The 14,994-nt window shown below is 37.7% G+C and overlaps 1 protein-coding gene across 1 annotated transcript in view; it reads right to left on the minus strand.

Moving 5' to 3' along the window:
• Positions 1-1,860: 1,860 nt before the first annotated feature.
• ZBTB46 (zinc finger and BTB domain containing 46) overlaps positions 1,861-14,994 on the minus strand; it is an 81,311-nt gene continuing 68,177 nt past the window's right edge. Inside the window, exons 5-6 of the mRNA XM_067554055.1 lie at positions 10,891-11,066; positions 1,861-2,814 (exon numbers count right to left, since the gene is read on the minus strand). Coding sequence (XP_067410156.1) covers positions 2,425-2,814; positions 10,891-11,066 — 566 coding nt within the window. The 3' untranslated portion in view covers positions 1,861-2,424. The remainder of the gene's footprint in view (positions 2,815-10,890; positions 11,067-14,994) is intronic.

The raw sequence follows: 14,994 nt of genomic DNA on the forward strand, positions 1-14,994 counted from the left end.
TGCATACCTGATAGGTGAAAACAGTCAAATTCATTAAACAATGGCCTGGTTTTATGATCAACGCAGAGTGGAGACAACTGCTGATTTCTTTTGCACTTAGAAAAATGGATATAAAAGGTCCAATCTTAAAATATTGGGGTGTTTTTAAGCATAGTAATTGGGCTTTACAACAAGCTAAAATGCAAAAACAGCTTTTTACAGTTTAATAAAAATGATTTAATATGACCATCCGACACCATTCCTTGAATATTTAAAGAATTTGGTTGCCCATTTTTGTTGGGTAACTTTCTCAACTCTAAAGATTAGCAACAGTGTAGACCATAATCACAGAGTTTTGCTTTGAGTGAAAAGGAAATTTAAGAACATGGATTGGCTTAGAAAAACGTTTGTCCAAATTATTGACAAGTACCCAACTTGAATAGCAACAAGTCTGGTGCTTATGCACAAAATGAAAGTATAAACCACTGTGCATGGAATCCCCAATATTTGGGGAGTAAGAAAACATGCATAGGAAAATTGGTGAGGTTTTTTCCCCCAAGAAACTGAAGACAACTGCAGAAAAAGGAACATAATACATAACAATGGTGATCTAACCCTTCAAATGGACCTTTAAGTATTGCTCTAACTTCTTCGGTGCCAGGTGGGTAGCTTCCTGCATTATCACACTTCCCTGGGAGAGATTCCTGGCCCTGAATAGTTGAAATACCTAAAAGATTATTTGCTTTCATGGAATCATAGAAGATTAGGGTTGGAAGGGACCTCAGGATGTCACCTAGTCCAACCCCCTTTACTGGGATTTTGTACAGTAAAATCTGCTTCTCTTTTATTCCCTGGGTGGAACCATGCTTTCAATTTTTTTAAAATTAAACTGTAAAAACTTTTATGATTTTCCCACAAGAAATTGCCTTTCCCACAGTTGGGGGAGGGGGAAATAGCACCTTTTAGTAATTTGGCTTCCCAGATCTAACTGGTTGCCTCTTGGTCTTGTCTGTGGCAGGTTTCAAGACCACCATTATCATACAAGTTGTATAAAAATCTGCTCTGTAGCAAGAAAACAGTGAGAGCGTCAGCTTTTTTTTTTTTTTTTTTAAAGCACCAAAAGCACACACGCGAAAGGTACAGCGGAAGGTTTCATTATGAACAGGACACTTTCATTTCGTTTTTTATTTCATTGTTGTCATAGGAAGGCAGCAGTGGCCAATCTGAGCAAAGTGAACTGAACTATTTGGAACACACACGTAAACGCTACTGTATAGGAAAGAGGTGATGCTCTACTGGAGAAATCTGGTTCTCTAGAAGGGGAGGTTTACGTGGAACCAACCTGGCTGGAAAAAAAGGAAGTTTTACTTTGTCAATTAAATATACAGACTATGCCTGCAAATTAAGCAGGAATGTATTAGCTTGGTAGGGATGAATAATATAAGTTGGGTGAAATCTGGACTTCAGAGTCAGAATTTCACTCGTTTCTTGAGTTATCACAATTTGTGTAAACCATTTTGCTAAATGACTTGTATTCACTAAAATTTGCATATAACTATGAAAAAAGGTGACACCCAAGGGAGAAAGGTGACAACTTTCATGTAAACTAAGCAACTGGGCACTAAATTATATGTATCTTTTGTAAGCAAACAAATCTTATCGAAACACCAACACTGGTTTCACTTAATTCATTAAACCGAGTTGGAAAACTGGACACTTAAGATGCCAGTGGGCCTAAATAATTTCATGATCTTTAACTTGATGGACCATTTGGGACTTAAGGCCCCATGTAACGAAAGGGGCTCTTCAGGCTACAGCCTGCATTGCCTTTTGATCTAATTGGCTCTCTAAAAAAAAAAAAAAAAAAAAAAAGGACATCAATTAAAAAAAATTAAATATTTAAATTAATTCTTTGTGAAAAGCTCAGGTTATATGGGGAAGCCCTCAAACACACAGGTCAGTTTGTTTACATGATTCTAGTTTGTAAGTAAGTCCACTGCTGCTATGCATTTAAAAACAAACAAAACTTTAAAAAAAAAAATTGTTTGGGACACAAAACCTCCCTGGTATTTAATTCAAGGTGGGGAAGGTTTACAAAAGGAATACATGCTGTACACTGTCTCCTAATCTCTCTCCCCCCCATCACAGTGCTCACATCTTCAGAAACTCTAAGTCACTTGCATGCAATCTGATTTGCTCCCACAGAGAGGCAAACAGACAATCATATGTTTTCATGGGGGAGAAGGGGAAGGGGATGTAACTGATGCCACTAAAAGTGACATTTACTAATACAGTATCTGAACGGTACAGATAAAGGACTTGTTTGTTTAAAAAAAAACACAAACAACTCTTTTGCACACATGGACGACAACAAGGCTACTCAGTTTTTCCCAGCACATACCATCCTCCCTCCCTCCCCCTACAAACAAAACCTTTCCCGTCTCCCTAAGAAATCCAAGTAAAATCCTTGTCATTCTCTCCAGAGTTCTCTTGCTCCTGTGGAGAGTCGACATCTTCTTTGTCATCTTCTAAAATCACATCATCTTGTGAAATTCCTACATCATCTTTCCATTTTATATCATCGTCATCCCCCATCTCTTCATCTCCCTCCACTTTGAGGTCATCTGGATCCTCCATGTATTGGCCTTCACCGGGATATAATTCATCTGGAGATCCTTCTCCTCCATTCTGATCTAAGTGGCCCGTAATACCTCGACCAGAGCAATCAGCACAAACTCCATGGCGGCGGGAGCCATGCTTAATTCCCACACTGGCTGCAGACATGAACACTCTGTTGCACACTTTGCATACATATTTTTTATCTTTGCTGTGGACCTAAGGAAGGAAAAAATAGAAAAAAATGAAGCCAGGTGAAGATGAAGTGAGAATTACAAGTGTGGTCCCTGAGAGAAGAGATGCTTTCTGTTTTGCTGTAAAGAAAAGAAATAACGTATCCTGTGATGGGTCCCAAATATGACTTTTACCTACTACTGTTGTACTAATATTTGTAGGAAGGTATTCTACAATGCATTGAAACACCTCTGACCGTGAAACCAGTAATTTTAGTCTAAGACTGCTTGCTTCTATTGGTCTACTTCTACCACAGGGCACTGCAGTGCACACATTCCTACGACATTTTGAAAGTCACATACTGTCTTAAAATAGCCTTCACCAGATGCTAGTTAAAAGGTACCAAGAAATATGTCTCAAAGATACAACAACAACAACAAATTCAATGTTTGCTACAGGTCAGACAACAGGCCTGTCTACCTTAGGAATATTTTCAATGGTTTAACTATGTCAGTGTAGCTACACTGTGCAAAACCCCTAATGTAGATGCACTGCACTAATGTAAAGTGAAGTTTACTGGTGTAGGCAAATTTGCCACCATCAGATCGATCTACCTGGATCGATTGAGTGGCAGTGAAGACCTGCTCAATCGATCCCGAAGTCGATTAAATTAAATCACCTCCTCAAAAGGCGTAGCGCTGCGTCAATGGGAATGCATTTCCTGTCGGCGCAGCGCCGTGGCGATGGCGTGCTAAAGGGAAGTTAGGAAGTCGATGAGAGTTAGACAAGCTACTCTGTGTAGCTACTCTGTCGCCAAATTTCCCGTTAAGGGTATGCTAAGCCTGGAACTGGTAGAGTGCTGCTGTGTGAGAAGCGTACCCTGCTTCAGTTGCATTGACACAGTTACACTGATAAATTTTTCAAAAATGTTCCCAGTGAAGACAGGCTCAAAGGTGGCAATTTATTAACAGGTGTCAGGATTTTATAATGCATGAATTTAGTAGTCTTTATTCTACCACTATCATCACCACCGTCACCAAAGGCAAAAGAATAAAAACCTAATGAATGTACCTACTTTTTTTTTTTTTTAAACAACCCCCCCCCCCCCTTCTAATGCACATCAGCTTCAAAATGTGTGTCTACTTTGACAGCTGAAGAAGTTTTGTCACAAAAGTTTCTGTTTCTTGAAAGGATCACAGCTGTGTGTGTCTGAAAATGGCATTCGTGCACAGCTATTGCAGTGCAGACTATGAGCAGCAGTGGAAAAGTAATCTGCAGAATTTATTCAGAGGGAGGACATCGTTCTAACTGACCCAAACTTCACAGTATAATAACCAGAACTAAATACTTGAAGCTTGTGTGTTTAAACACAGCTGCATACAAAGTACCCTAATAAAAGTGACCTCTGCCTTAGTGCATTTTTATTTTAGGTAAAGCAAGGGAGCCGATTCGATCAGTCATTAACTATACATTCTTTTCTTTAGGAGTGGAGTATCAGCTGGGTCAGGGATTACTGAACTCTCCTTCAATGAAGCCACACCAAAAATAAGATGGGCCACGCAAACACACTTTTAAAGATTCTTTCTGTTGAGATGTTACAGTGCCAAGAGGTCTCTGGGAATAGGCATTCAAACTGATTGTGACTATTCTTTGAATTGATGGGCCTATCATGTCCACCAGAGAAAAGACCAACCTAACTTTTTCTGTTTGAGAGCTCTAAAGTAATTAAAACTATGCTGGATATACCACAAAATTATTGTAGTAAGGAACTGATTTAAAAACCCAAAATTATAAGCTAGACTTTGATCTGACAATCTTTTTAGAACAAATACTCCCTCACATTCAAATACAGTGGTGACTTGGCTTTTCCACACAAGGAGATATGGGGACAAACATTAAAGCAGCCCAACTTTCATCAAGCATAACTTGAATCAATGTTTTTGCATGACTAAAACTGAGATTAACCAGAAACCAGTCAGGAAATGTGTTGCATAGAAGATGTAATTTAGACTTTAAAATAAACAGATCAAGATATAACTGTGCCATAAGTCACCTCTGAACAGGAGATGGCAGTCTTGTAGATGAGGCACTGGTCTGGGACTCAGATCTGGGTCTATTTTCCAAATCTGTCGCAGACTGCCTGGATGACCTTGGACAATTCACTTCATCCTTGTGCCTAAATTACCCATCTGCAAAATGGGGATACGACCTATTTCCTTTCTCCGACCCCTTGTCTGCTCTGTCTGCTTAGACTAATTTCTTTGGGGAACGGGCAACCTTTCACTATGTATTTCTACAACAGCAAAAACAATGGGGCCCCAGTTTTGGTTGGGGACCCAGACACTATAACTATCTGTTTGGAGTCCCCCTGCAATAAAAATAAATAATAAAAAGAGGCACCAGGAAATCAACTAATTTTAGTTACAAGCAAGAATTCTTGTACTACAAATAAAGTGTACATAGCAGACTTTTTTCTTCTTTCGGTGCTTCCTAAACGAATTGTCTGTAACCAGCACAGCTGGTACCCTGGCTAAATATATGCGAGAGGGGGTAAAGAAAAGTTAGTCATGCATTTGCTTTGATCAACATTGAGTTCACCAAAGCCTGTGCATTTTATCAAACAACACGTTATTCCACGCACTGAAATATTTTTCAAGTTGGGGTCTTGAAAACCATTTGAAATGGTACCATTGTATGTATTACCATACATAGACGAACCATAAACATTTTTTTTTTTAAAGCTGGGTAGTAGATCCATGCTAAAGAAGGAATCTTAAAAGCCATTTAAAATGATCGATGCTGCATTCATGTAGGCCAATCTAACTGTGTTACTGAAAAGTTTTCAGGAATTAGAGTGTCAACACCATCACAGGAGATGGCAAAATACACAGGGGAGTGGACGGGTGTGCGGGGCCAACAGAGCCACAAGTGACACAATATGCATCAAAAATGAACTACAACTGAAAACTGACTGGCAGCCCTAACTTTTAAATGATTCTCATCTTATTTTTTTTCTCTTCCTTTTCTATGCTTGATAGTCCAACTGGAATACTCAAAGTGACCCACACTACTGGATTTTGTCACCAAACAGCATTATTTCCATTTCCCCAGTTAACCCAAAAGATGTACTATCTAAAACAAAGGCAGAAATGCGGTTTGTCCTCAGTATTTGAAAATGGCCACTTTCATGGCAGACACACCCTATTCTTATCGTATTCGATAAGAAGGACATTCACCAATATTTCAAAGGGGAAAAAATACCCTGGCTGCAAACGCACCAAATCCTAGTTAAAAAAAAAAAAACAACAACAAAAAACTGTTCCCAAAACTAAAAAGATGCAGGGAACCAGCTGGCATGACAAGGTGTCTACAACGGCAAAACTAACAACAGACCTTAAAACCTCGGTGTCTGCAGGGCGACAGAGCTGACTACTTGGATATGCCTACTGAACACCAGAAGACTAACACCCATAGGAAATAACAAAGGGACATCTCAGGGAGCAGTTGGTCCCAAGACCAGATGGCTGGGCACTCATCCGAATGGACAAATACTCATGGAAGGAAGTAAAAGATGGTGGGGTTTTGGATACCATAGCAACTGATAACATAATCCCCTTGATCATTCTGGTGTAAGTGGTATGGGCTAACTGCCACCCTGTATATAAACACCACCATTTGGCAAGTGAAGACATGACGCTGGCATCTGCTGCAGGCAGACAACTGCCCACCAGCTGACTACATAACAACTCTTCCCAGAAAAAGGAACTGAACATTGTTTCAGAATGCGTGTGTGAACAAAACAAGTTGCATTCACACTAATATCTACATTCAAAATGCCAGGTTATAGTTTTAAAAAGCTATAGCTTCAACAAGGAGTTGGGGGCTCAGCAACAAGAGAAACAGTTATTTTTTATTCACAAAGCCACTACACACTGCAACTCACAGCGGTCAGAACATTTTAGCAAACACAGGGACAACCCAAAGGGAAAACAAAACAAAATAAAAACTCTAACAACAAACAGGAGATGGATACTTTTTGCTGAAGCCATTTAGAGAGATTTGATTATAGGACCACACATTTTCCTCGCCAGGTGGACATCCATTTTGGGGTACACTATGTGTACACTATTGAAACCTCAAGGAAAACAAGTGATGATGTCATGTTAACTGGTTACTTTTGCCATTACATCAAGTCCTCCAAAGGAAACAGTCATTTAAAAATAAAATAAATGAACTTTATTCAGAGTATGTATTTCTCACTACACCTCTGTAAATCAAATCGAAGGAAGGAAATATCCAAGAGATAGTCCGTGCCATCTGAGATCAGTTGTGTATTTTTCAGAGGCACAACTGCTGAGCTGACTCCTCTGTGAATAAAATTCACATTGGTAAAACTAACTTTTTATAGACAGTGTTTTAAAAGGACAATATGAGATTTAAAACCATATTTTTAAAAATAAATTTCCTTACCTATGTTAATATTGCAGACATTAATAAAACTAGAATCTGTGCTGTTTACACATTTTGTATTGCTCTCAACTGGACAATGAAAATATACCTGTCATTTTTGTTTCCAGTCAATTTCACTTTTAGCTTTTTCTACTAACACAGTGGAGAAGTATGTGAGAAGCAAGGAATGTAGGGAAAATCTTATGTGCTTAAAAACTTCCACTGGATTTTAAAAAATAAAGCAGAGAAACATTTCTACTAACCTAAGGTCATGTAAAAGCTTTTAAAAAAATTATTAGTTTTAAAACAAAAAATTGGGCTAAATATAAGCTAAGGCAGTCTCTTTAAACCTTGCACACTGATTGAGGAACTGAAAGAAGCAAAGGCTTTGGTGGTTTAAACCCATTTCCTTTTTTCTACTTCAACTTTTTATCCTAAGATGTATGTCTGGAAGTTATTTTTTTTAAACAGGTGCAGTTTTGCACATCAACATTCATCTCCACGGCTCTACCTGTAAACTGGCACTAAGAAGCACAAGCGTCTGACATACCAGGAAAATAAAGTTACAAGACAAATAAGCACAGCATACAAGATCCCATAGGTTTCCCTATCCATATTCAATTCACACAACCCACAAGACATCCCTGGTAACTGAAGATCAAGATATTGATTAAACTAGTAGCCTGTAAAAAGGTATGCTTTGCTAACTGGGAAAAAAAATTGATGAACATAAAACTATCCATTTTCCTGAATCTTATACGCAATCTTCCCCTGTAGCGCTTCTACTTTTGTGGAAATATTCAGTCAGCAGGCTCCTTTGTGGAGATTTTTGTCAGTATTCCTGATGGATCCATAATGTAATATCCAGAAAACGAAGTGAACCTACCTAGTGCTTCTTCATAGAAGGAACAATGGTCTGAACACAAAACCCATCATGACTTTTAGTTGATTTTAGTTGTGATTTTCATTGTCCAATTTGGGGCACCACACTTTAGGATAGATGTGGATAAATTGGAGAGACTCCAGAGGATAGCAACAAAAATGATAAAAGGTTAAGAAAACCTGACCTACGATGAAAGGTTAAAAAAACTGGACGTTTAGTCTTGAGAAATGACGACTGAAGGGAGACCTGATAATCTTCAAATAAGTTAAGGGCTATTATAAAGAGGACAATGATCAACTGTTCTCCATGTCCCCTGAAGGTAGGACAAGAAGTAACCCTCTTAATCTGAAGCAAGGGAGATTTAGGCTTGGTATTAGGATAAACTTTATAGCTATGAGGGTAGTTAAATTATGGAATAGGCTTCCGAGGGAGGTTGTGGAATCCCCGTCATTATTGGAGGTTTTTAAGATGGTCTAGGTTTACTTGCTGCTGCCTCAGCACGGGCTGGACTTGACTGTTTCAGGTCCCTTGCAGTCTTACCTTTCTATGATTGTTAACCCAACCTTTCATTGATTTATAACTAAACTGATATGCTCTTTGGAATAACTGAGTCTTTGACAATATAAGTAGTAATGTATTTTTTATTCCAATGTGGCACTTTTTCAGGACTATTCCTTGCCCTACAAATCTGCACATCCAGTTGGCACTTCGTAACCAACCTTAACTCTGGTCATAACTGAATTCTGAGGGACAGGCTCAACTGCATATAAAGAAGAGTTATAGATCTCTCAGAGATTTTTGATTCCACCTTCCCATGTATGTATTAAAAGAACTTTAATTCCACTTCAATATACCATGGTAGTGACCTGAAAGGTTCTTCCTTAAATAAAAAAATGGAGATCTAAGATAGATTTGTACAAAATTACCTCAACTTCACTTGGGAAAGATAATGTAGTTTGCTTCCTGTGCAAGAGAAAATAAAAATATGCTAGATTTAATGTTTAAAACTATTCACTATTGCAAGGTTCTTTTCCTGTAGATTTCAGGATATTCAAATGTGTTGTATTTAACTTAAACTATTGTTTTTAATCACCTTTTCAGAATTTGGTGAAGGGAGAGGAGGTTTCTTTGTAGATATCTGCTGCTTGAATTATAACTAGTAAAACATAAATCAGTCTAAATTCATCTTTAATCTTTTGTGATACCTTAATTTTCATGTACTTCACATGGAATCTACATCATCCAAAAGGAAAAGCTGTCTCCAGCTCCTATCTGTCAAAACCCATTAAGGCAAGGGTCTTTCTTAGCCAGGAAGATTTTAGTCAGTCTTACAGCCCACAATCAAGAATTGTTGCTTCTGAAGACAATACGTTCCACTGAATTCTCTAGTTGGTGTATCTATTGGCAAATTCAAAATTAAAAAGGTGATACAAATAAGAAAACCAAACAAGTTATTGAATTTTTTTTAGTGATTTCTTTGTCCAGCACTCTTTTTCCCTTTCTCTCCCGAAGTGTTATAAACCAGGCAGCTACTATCTCTAAAATTAAAGCTTAAATTGGTGTTTGTACTACAAACCTGATTTACAAGGGGAAGGGAAGGTGCAGGTCTTGGCTTTTGAAACTGTTGTGCTAGAAGTGGACATAACATTTTTTCTTTTTAAACTAAAAATTGTTTTAAAAAATTGTTATTTTGTTGTTGGAGAAACATTTTATTCATTTATAAAGTCCCTTTTTTCCTCAAATTCTATCCCAAAAAATTCTGTTTAAAAATAAAATCAAAATAAACTTTGCAAGGTGTTAATTTCTAATAGCACTTCTAGTTTGTGTGTATTCAATTATTATAATAAATATAAATTGCCAGGATATTAAGGTTTTGAAAATGTAGCTAGTGAGTACGAATAACACTATTTGCATCAATGATATCTGATTTCACTATCACCACATGGGATCTGTACTATCCCACAAAGTCACCCCACACCATCAAGGTGATGAACTGTCAAATGCAAGTCTACGAAAATCATGCTAACAAATATGTGGAAGGCAAAATAATATCCCAAAGAGAGAAATTTGACAACCCTCCCCCCCCCCCCCCCAACCCTGCGCATTTATAACAACGCTGCAGTTAAGACAAGCCAGCAAGCTACAATGGCACACAGTGACCTTCTAGCTGGTCTGAACAGCAAGCAATCTTTAATGACATGAAATGAAAAATGTATTAAATGATAATTAAGCACAACAAGACAGTGGTAGTCTTGGCTCAGAATTTCCTTGCTTTTACTGTATGGAATATTATTTCAAAATTTTGTGCACTTGATTATTCAGGGTACTAGGCTATTTTTGGTCCTAAAGATAATATATTGCCTCTTGTGCCTTCAAGCACGAATGCTTAATAAGACCTCCACAACAGTCTACGTTGCATTTAAAAGTAGTTTAGTGCACTAAGAAGTGAGGATTGGAGTTTGAGATTCCAGCTCAGTTCCTCGCTTTGGGGCCAGGAGCACTAAACAGGGTGTGCAGACCACTTGAAATTATTCTTCAGCAACTCCTCTGGCTGAGTTAGGGGACCAGTTGTTGATTAACTCTAGAGAAACTCTAAGCAAGACACTGAAACTTTTAAAGGTGGAGAAAACAGGACAGAGGTCTTCTGCATTCCATAAAAAGACTGAAGAGTAGCGGGGGGAAAACAGAATACAAATCGAAGTCAGGTGACGTTCCTCTTCTCCTTAATCAAGGAAACCTTCGGTTTTCCACCAACACCTACTCCAACTACTTCAAATGCTTCTACTTACCAAGGTGTGCCTTTTCATGTGCTCCCTGCGTGTGAATTTCTTCCCACAGATTTCACAAGGATAGGGTCTTTCTCCTGTGTGGGATCGCATGTGTCTCTTCAGGATACACTGATGCATGGCTGAGAAACTGCAGTATGGGCACTTGAATTTTTTTCTGATGACTGTGAATTCATTTACTGAAAAAGAGCAACCAAAGAAAGCAGGTTACAACTCAGAATATTTCAAATCATCTATTTTCTTATTTAGTTTTCATTAATATTTTTGCTGTCAGACCACTTTCCCACTGTTTTATGCTCTGCAGAAGGAAAACATATACCAAGTTCAATTATGTTGCACTATCTTTCTTCTGTCTGCTTTATTAAGCGGCAAATTTTAACTAGAGTACTTGTACTGCGTCAACACAGCTGGGAACGTCAAGTATCGTCCCCAGAGAAACCTGTTGATAAGACAGTACACAAGGCTGTCAAATATTTAGCAACAGCAAAAGAATGAATCAATTTCCTTAATGTCTTTTAAAGTACGAAACAAAAGACGATTATAATCTGCTATAATGCTAAATTGTTTTCAGGAATTAGTTGGCCAACATACCGATACCTGAAATTCAAGCTTAGCTCTAGCTAGTGACAATGCCCTGATGTACTGAAACGGCTCCATGCAGAATCAAGTCAGAAATAACTAGCTGGGAAGAGAGGATCACAAATGTGACATATTGACAGCAGCATGGAGTATTTCTCTTTAAAACCCTAAATAAAAGCAATGAGTAAAATGCAATTTATAATAAACCAGGTACCAGGGCAGTATTTCCATTAATGTTCAAAGACTGAGCAAATATCTTGAACAAATAGAGTTCACCATGCAAGCGTTTAATAGTAACCATTTTTAACGTAGTATTACCATTGCTGCAAGTTGAGAGAGTAACAGTAAACACATACAAAATGTTGAATTAAAGCGCAGTTCTTGAAAGTCTCCACAGTCTAATTATGTAATCTTTGCTAATTGGTTTTCTCATCACATTTTGCTGAATGATTTGGAAGAGAATGAATTTTTATAAGTTATTCCTGTGTAGTCAATATTTCTCCTTTTGTCATCGTTTTAGCAGTAAAGTGCACTTAAACTGGACTCCAGGGATACATACAGTATTGACAGCCTGAGGATCTAATTTGCCAGCAGAATGCACAGAGAAAGCTGTGTTGACATTTCCCTCTCCAAACAAACATGGAAATGGAATATGCAAAACAAAGCAGGTGAAAACAGAAGATCTGATCTTCCTTAACGGAACCCGCCCGTTATACATTCGGAAGTTACTGTCCTTGTGAATGTAGTGTTTGATATCCCCTCACCCCCACTAGTAATTCTCTTAATTGCAGTTACTAGATGTTGAATATTACCCCATTAAATTATCATCTTTGCCCAAAGTAGTTTTACAGCTAGCAAGGACCTGGATTCCTAATCTTAAATATACTGGTTTGCATTCAATAAAAGGAAATTCTAAATGATGATCTTAAACCATGGGGGGCTTAAATATGCTTTAAAGACAGATGGTAAACCAGTGTTGTGTTTTCAAATGAAGCACTGCACGTAGGAGAGTGAAGAAAACAAGGGAAGTCTAATGTCTATTAGGTTCTTAGGTCATCCAAATTTAATTTATCATCTGCTTAATCAAATATTATGTCCTGCAAAGATCCCTAGCTAAGTCAGCATTGAGGGCTTTCAGTACCTCACATACTCATTCCTTGGAGTGCAGTTGTACTCTGAAAAATGAACTATTTAAAAATGATATCTTTTTACTCAGTAGCACTGCTGCTCCCTGCGTGTGTTCCGTCTCATCTGCTTACTCTGGTGACCAGTCATTTTAAAAAATGTACTTTTATTTGCACTGCAAAACACACACAACAAGAGTGGGAACTAGGTCTGATTCCTCATGCAAACAGTCCTGTGAAACCCCATTAACTAGTATGGGGATGCACAAGTGTAACTGAAGGCTTAACGGGAACAATTTTGGAAGAATTTTTATTATTTGAACTGATACACAAGAAGGAAAGAATCTAGTCTGATTGTCTCATTGTACATTGAATTTGCAGGCTCGTAATTGGAGAACCAACCAGTCTTCTTACTTGTAAACTGTAAAAATTTGAAGTAAAAAAAAAATCAGTAAAACAAACATGGAATCACAGAGTGATTTTTTTCCCCAGTATAGAGTCACTTTTTAGACTAGAACCATAATCACATTCAGATGGTTGTTTGTAGTCAATGTAACTTATTTCTCAGCATGTAGATTGAAAATCCTTAACTTGTTTGTCCACACTGAACTATTTAAGCACTGTGCCCTTAATGACAGATAGGAAGAGTACCATATACCATATATCCAGCAGAATAGCACACCTCTCTCTTTTTTTAAAAGCATACACAGTAAGTTTATAACAGGTCCATTTGTCGAATATTTGATACCGGTCCTGATACGTTATTGTTTCCTATACATTTAAATGTTACTTGTTGGTTGCATTCTCGACTCTAGGCCTGAAGGTCGTAGATTCAAATAAAATGTCAAGATGGAGGCACCTCACTAGTGTTGCAATACACTCTAAGATTAGAGGAGGAAGTGCTGTTTGAAACATTATCCCTCAGTGGATCATTGAGCAATCCCATCTAACTTTTGTTGACTGCCCAGGCAGAAGTTAAGAGTCCATGCCACTTCAAATAAAAGAATAGGAAATGAAATATTTCATCAGATGCCAAAAGCTAAGAAAGGTCACATTTGTTCAATACATGGATGGGACACTAAGCAAAATACTGAGTTCTGTACATTTTGTTGACTCAAAACATTGAAAAAAATTAAATGAAATGAAAAATTGGAATTTTTTGACAAAAAAGGATTTGGCTGAAAAATTTTGCCCTGCTTTAGTAATAACTGATTGAGAAACAATCTTCTCTGAGCCAGTACTGAAAAAATGCCCCAGAACTGGGCTGTGCTGCTCCATGCCATTTTCCAGATAATGCACAGAAGTGGTCCTAATAAAAACCGGTTGGAACATTTTTGACAAAAAACTTATTTTCATTGAAATAGGCTGTTACAAAGAAGAGTAAATGTTTTGGAGACCTATCAGTTTTCTAAGGTCCAAGGCTCTCTGGTCATTTTTGACCAGACAGAAACATCCAAATTGAAAACCTGATCTTTTCAATCAGAAAAATTGACATTTCAACACAATTCCACTTGTGGAAATATTTGAAAAAAGTTTTGTTTTCATTTTAACATGCAATGAAATCAAATTTCAACAACTCAAATGTTGCCGCAAAACAGAATTGTCATCCTCTGGCTGGCTCTAGCACTGACCACTTACAGAGAAAAGATCCAAAGTATAGTTACTATCTCTAGTAAACAGGGCAGTTATTTTTAAATCTACTTCTAAATATCCTCAAATCAGCACTTTGAGCTTAATATTCTTCACTTCCTGTCCCAAACTGTTGCTCTGTTGCGTTCCATAGCTGTTGTGTTCCACCCTGCAGTTATTTAAAGCAGCTCTGGAGAACTGTCATGAAAATTTACTAGTCCAAGAACAAAACCTATTCATCCACCCGCACCATGGTGACTATAATGATAATGAAAAAGCGAAGACTGTTTTATTAATCTGTCAGAAAAGATTACCCACTCCAGTCAAATAGAATTTTGCAATGTTAGTTTAAAGGGATTACACACACACACACACACACACACACACACACACACACACACACGCATGCCAACAGCTTTGGGAACCTATGGGTTGAAAGGTGCAAAACAAATGAAAGATACAACATCTGAGTTCCCGGCACCATTCATTCTTAATAAAGCATGTTCGAATGTCCACTGTTCTGTGCCAGCTATTGTTGATAATACAATAGTAACAACTTCCTGAACAGTTATTGTGCTATCAGTATTTAACTTGTTACTGGTAAAGCACTGTAGGAATAAACTAGAGAATGGAAAGGTATTTTAGTCTATTTTATTTTGCCAACTTGCTTGGAAGAACTTAAAAGTATATAAAAATTATTATGCCTGTAGCCTTTGCATGGTATCTAAACACATTTTCCCAGTCTATTGCTCTTATGAGCAATCTTTAGCAAGTT

Source organism: Emydura macquarii, unplaced genomic scaffold (assembly GCF_026122565.2).
Source record: "Emydura macquarii macquarii isolate MOO-44397 ecotype Brisbane River unplaced genomic scaffold, CSIRO-AGI_Emac_v2 contig_1483, whole genome shotgun sequence".
NCBI lineage: Eukaryota > Metazoa > Chordata > Testudines > Chelidae > Emydura > Emydura macquarii.